At 58.5% G+C, this 5,287-nt stretch overlaps 1 protein-coding gene across 3 annotated transcripts in view; it reads left to right on the top strand.

Annotated features, from left to right (window-relative positions):
- The first annotated feature begins 1,409 nt into the window (after window positions 1-1,409).
- CDC42EP1 (CDC42 effector protein (Rho GTPase binding) 1) overlaps window positions 1,410-5,287 on the top strand; it is a 4,870-nt gene continuing 992 nt past the window's right edge. Inside the window, exons 1-3 of one of the 3 annotated variants that reach the window (XM_014530847.1) lie at window positions 1,410-2,066; window positions 3,402-4,150; window positions 5,054-5,266. In XM_014530847.1, coding sequence (XP_014386333.1) covers window positions 3,679-4,150; window positions 5,054-5,266 — 685 coding nt within the window. In that variant the 5' untranslated portion in view covers window positions 1,410-2,066; window positions 3,402-3,678. Of the gene's footprint in view, window positions 2,067-3,401; window positions 4,151-5,053 lie in introns of all 3 variants that reach the window. The other 2 variants (XM_014530846.1, XM_005883222.2) reach the window with 2 other exon arrangements.

The raw sequence follows: 5,287 nt of genomic DNA, 5'->3' as shown, positions 1-5,287 counted from the left end.
ACGCGCGCCGGGCCTCCCTTCAACCACATGTGTCTCCGCAGCGGCCCCTATTGGCCGCTCCTAGTACACGGTCCCCGCCTGGGGCCTCAGACCTGGTCTTTGCGGTCTTTACCACCATTGAGTAAACGCCTACCATGTGCTAGGGCCTGACTCCTCTGTAGGTAAATGTAAGGATTCCTGGGCCCCCGAGGCTGTTGGTGACCAGTCTTGCCTGAATGTATAGAGCAGGGGTCCTCAAACTACGGCCCGCGGGCCACATGCAAATACAAATATTGTATTTGTTCCCGTTTTGTTTTTTTACTTCAAAATAAGATATGTGCAGTGTGCACAGGAATTTGTTCATAGTTTTTTTTTAAACTATAGTCCGGCCCTCCAACGGTCTGAGGGACAGTGAACTGGCCCCCTGTTTAAAAAGTTTGAGGACCCCTGGTATAGAGCTGTGCCGCCTGCCTCCCAGGCATGCCCTTCCCAGGCTGGGGAGGGGCGGGGGATCTGACAAGGGTCCCCTCCAACTCCCCCTCACACCCCTCCCCTGGCGCTTACTGCGGATGTTGGTTGAATCCCGGGAAGCTCCCAGCCACTCCGCTTTTTCTGCTCTGTGGCCTGGGGCAAGCTAATTCCCTTCTGTGTCTTGTTTCTTCATCTGTGAAATGGATGTTGTGACCATTAGCAGGTAGTATTCCAAGGCTCGTGAAGGGAGGTAGCACTTGTACCGGGACACCCAGAGCCCTGCTTACTCCAGGGCCAGGCGGGCGCCCCGAGTGCCAGCAATGCCCTGTGGTCAGCGTCGAGTGCCGAACAGCTGCCACCATGAGTCCCCGAAATGAGAGAAGTCGGTGTAGGATGTTGGATCTGAACCTAGAGCTACCCTGGCCCAGCGTCTGGGGTTTGATTACTACACCTTCCCCTCTTACAGGCTCCCGGGAGGGGCCGGCCTCAGTGCTGGTCTTGTTTTCCACGTGGGAAAAACAGGTCCCCGGTCTCACTGTCCTGCCCTTGGCCCCACAGCATGGCAGGGTCTCTCTACTGCAGTGGCAGGAGGTGCCCAGAGGCACTTGGGAGGTGGGATCATCACCAGATCGGGGCACAAGCTGGTCTCCCAAGTCAGTCCCAGTGGCCATGGGGGTTTGGCGGGAGCCCCTTTGGCTGAGAGGAGCAGCTGCTTCAAGAAGCCAGGAAGGCCCTAGCCGGATTGGCTCAGTGGATAGAGCGTCGGCCTGCAGACTGAAGGGTCACAGGTTCGATTCTGGCCAAGGGCACATGCCTGGGTTGCGGGCTCGATCCCCAGTAGGGGGCATGTAGGAGGCAGCTGATCAATGATTCTCTCTCATCATTGATGTTTCTCTCTCTCTCTCTTCCTTCCTCTCTGAAATCAATAAAAATATATTTAAAAAGGAAAAAAAGAAGCCAGGAAGCTGGGGGGCTAGGAGAGAAGTGGGGGGTGGCCACATAGCAGACACAGTAAGCCCTCCACATGACATTTCAGAATGATCCCCCCACCCCAGTTTCTTCTTCCAGACATTCATCCCTCGTCTGCAGAGCAGGCAAACCTGGCCTGTGCCATGTACCTGCCCTGTGACCTGGGCCAAGCCCCTTCCCTCGAACCTCGGCTCTCCCTGTGAGGTGGGCTGACCCTCCAGCCCGAGGGGCCGTTGGAGAATCAGATGACATCACGTAATGGTTGGCCAACGGCAGCGCGCCTCACAACCACAGCAAACATTCCACGCGGACTTCTTGGTGCCAGGGGTGCCAGGGAAAGGGATGATTCAGAACAACCCGCCCCCCCCCCCAGGGGAGGAGTTAGGGTTGGGGGAGGATCAGATGGTGGGAAGGAAAGAGAATGTAGTCAGAAAACAAAGCAAGCTTTGTTTTATTGCCGCCTTTGTTTTTATCTTGTTATTTAACCTATTTTGAATTTCAAATAACATTCAAAGGGCAGTATTGAGATTTTTATGCTTGGAGGTGGCAGCAAAGTTATAAAAAAAAAAAAGTTGAGGCTCGGATCTAGGTGTTCTTGTTAAAGACTATTATCAGCGTTTGCCAGCTGGAGTCCCAGGCACCTGGAGGTAAGTGACTTGCCCAAGGTCGCACAGTGAGGCCACGGAACCCCCCACCCACCCTCACTCGGAAGGGAGCAAGGGGTGATCTTTCAGCATGAAGGTTATCCTGTGGCACAAAGATCTCCTGATGAAACCGGTATTGGTTTAGCACTTGCCACGTGCAGAGACCAAGCTGGGTGCTGGGAAGGAGGAAGGCAGGAAAATCCAGACAGGTGCCCCACCCTCCGCGTGCGCTGCCAATCTGGGGAGAGACAAGACTGGGCTCCGGGAGCCCGTCAAAGGCTCTGTGAGTCAGAGGCTCCGAGTTCAAGTCTCGACTGGCTCTCTTCATGTGACCTTGAGCAAGCTTGGCCTTCTCTGGGCCACAGGAAGACGGAGGTCGAACCAGAGGCCCATAGGTGTCCTTCAGCCGGCACTTTCTAAGATACTAGAAGGGATAGGGTCAGACCAAGAGGAGATCAGAGAAGATTGGGGCTGTGGTGCCATCAGGAGGGGAGGCAGTGGGCAAGGGATAATAGCTTTTGGTGCCAGCTGAGCCTTTTCTAAACTCGTTCCCTGATGACAAGGCTCCTACATCACTGTGACAAACTATGACAAAGTCCTTTCCTGCCGGCCTTCCCAGAGCCTCGGAGGCAGGAGACATCTGGAAAAAGCCACTTTTGACCACAGGATCCTTTTCTCAGGAAGCACCTTGAAGGCGGAGGGTCCTTCGGAACCTCTGCGTGGGCTGTTTACACAGCCATCCACAAAGGCTTTGACGGGCACCCCTCCCTCCTGGCCACTCGGACTGGCAGACAATTTAACCTACAGAGAAGGGGGGGGGGGACTTGCTCCACTTGCCCGCGGGAGGCAGTGTAGCTTGGGGTTCAGGGGATCTGGGTTGAGGGGGTCCTGCTTCACCATTTCCTCCCGTGTAGCCTCAGGCAAGTCACTTCACTTCTTTTTGCCTTCGTTTCTCCCCTCTAATATCGTGCTCCCTGGGGGCTGTTGTGTGAGTTAAATGAGTGATGAACATGTCATGGGCACTTAGTAGGTGCTTCATCAATGGGCCCTGTGTGATGACCACACACAGTGGAAGTGTACAGCCCTGTGAGTTTTTGTGCTCCCGGTCAGTACCTGCTCAAAGGCAACCCCAACTCTGATGTCTGCCTCAGGTGTCCAGTTTTGCCTGCTCTTCCGTTTCCTGTCCATGGACTCACACCGTGTGTCCTCCTCTGTGAGGGTCAGCACTTGGTCGGTGCTCCCCACCCCTGTTGTCGGCTGTCAGCATGTTCTCTTTGGCGGTTCTTATTTGGCCCCAGGGACCCCAGGCCTCCCATCACCTTTCTGTCTTTCTCTCAGGTCTCCAGCTGGGCGGGAGAGGGGCTGTCCACAAGGCGTGCCTACCCTGTCCTTGGACAGAACATCGACAGCTGATTCCACAGGGCCAGGAGCCAGGCCTCAGGGAGAGACCGGCCATGGGCCCCCCACAGCCTCAGCACTTGGGGGCAGCACCTTAGGAAAACAGGAGCAGCCTCCGTCCACCCTTTACACCGAGAAGAAGGGACCTGCCACGGACCCACCGCCTGTCCCGGGCCCCAGCTGGGCATGGACCAGCACCTGTGACCTGCCAGAGCTGATGCCGGGCCCCCAGGGGGCCAGAGGAGGCCCCACCATGAGCCTGGGCAAGCTCTCACCCGTGGGCTGGGTGTCCAGCTCGCACGGGAAGAGGCGGCTGACTGCAGACATGATCAGCCCCCCACTCGGGGACTTCCGGCACACCATGCACGTGGGCCGAGGCGGGGACGTCTTTGGCGACACCTCCTTCCTCAGCAACCACGGGGGCAGCTCCGGGGGCACCCACCGTTCACCCCGCAGCTTCCTGGCCAAGAAGCTGCAGCAGGTGCGCCGGGTGGGGGCTCTGCCCCGGCGGATAGCTTCCCCGCCGTCGGCCTCGCCTGCTCCGCCCGCCGTCTCCCCCATCATCAAGAACGCCATCTCCCTGCCCCAGCTCAACCAGGCCGCCTACGACAGCCTCGACAGCCTCGTGGTGAGCAAGCTCAGCTTCAACAGCAGCCCCGCCGGCTCCGCGGACGGCCACTCCAGTTACGGTGAGCGCCTGGGTGATTTGCCCGTTTTTCCGACGCCGAGACCCAGAGGGTTGAATGGTTCAACCAAGCCTCCAAGTGAGCTCTTTTCCCCATAGTAGTGTGGTCTCACCATGGAGGTCAGGCCCAAACCCCAGACCGTGGCGGGGGAGGGGCCAGAGGGTGGGAAGCGGCCCTCTCCCCAAAATACACAGACAAATCTGGACAACCACTCACATGGACAGAAGCCAGAGGCCCTTCCTGCTTGGTGGGGAGGGAGAGGCAGATGCTGTCTTGGTGCCACTGGGCAGCTCACCTGGGAACCAGGGTTCTGGTTCCTGCTGCCACCTAGTGGCCGTTCCCTGCCCCGCAGCCTTGCCCCACCACCAGCGGTTGCCTCCAGGGCTCCCGCTGTGGGTCTCTGCTCAGAACCCCACTGAGGGCTGGAGCCAGGGGCTGGACTTCCCACGGCATCCGTTGAGTCTGTGACTTCTAGGCAGTCAGACCCTGGCTGCTGGTTTCATCACTGTGACCAGCCCACATTCTGTGGGCCCCCCTCAGCATCAGCCACACGCCAGGAGAGCAGGGGCACGGCCGAGGTCACCATGGGAACTGAGACTGAGGGAGATCTGAGCTTCAGGCTGGGTTCTGCCGCCTCAGACTGTGGCCCCGGGCAAGCCCTTCCCCTCTGAGCCTCACTCTCTTCACCTGCAAAATGGGAATGAAGATCGTGTCCGTTGTCAGCTTCCAGGGTCACATGAGCGACTACTGGGTTCCCTGTATTGGAAAGATGGGAGGAAGTGAGTCCAGAGCGGGGAGAGACTTGCTAGAGAGGGCGCATAGCAAGCGGGGTGGCTCCTGGCCCTCCCCTCCCCGGGTGCTGGTCAGGGACCCCAGCTCTGACCCCACTTCCCATTTCCCTTCTAGGTCTGGACTCTGGGTTCTGCACCATCTCCCGCGTGGCTCGCCCGGAAAAGCCTCGTGACCGAGACCATGACAGTGCCTTCCCCTCCGAACCTGAGCTTCGCCGCTCTGACTCCCTCCAGTCCTTCCGCCTGGACCTCGACCTTGGGCCGTCTCTCCTCAGTGAGCTGCTGGGGGTCATGAGCCTCTCAGAAGGCTCTGCAGCTGAGACTCCAGCCCCAGCCCCTGCCACAAGCC

Source organism: Myotis brandtii, unplaced genomic scaffold (assembly GCF_000412655.1).
Source record: "Myotis brandtii unplaced genomic scaffold, ASM41265v1 scaffold78, whole genome shotgun sequence".
NCBI lineage: Eukaryota > Metazoa > Chordata > Mammalia > Chiroptera > Vespertilionidae > Myotis > Myotis brandtii.
Note: the sequence above shows the minus strand (reverse complement) of the source record. Positions and strands in the feature narration are given on the sequence as shown.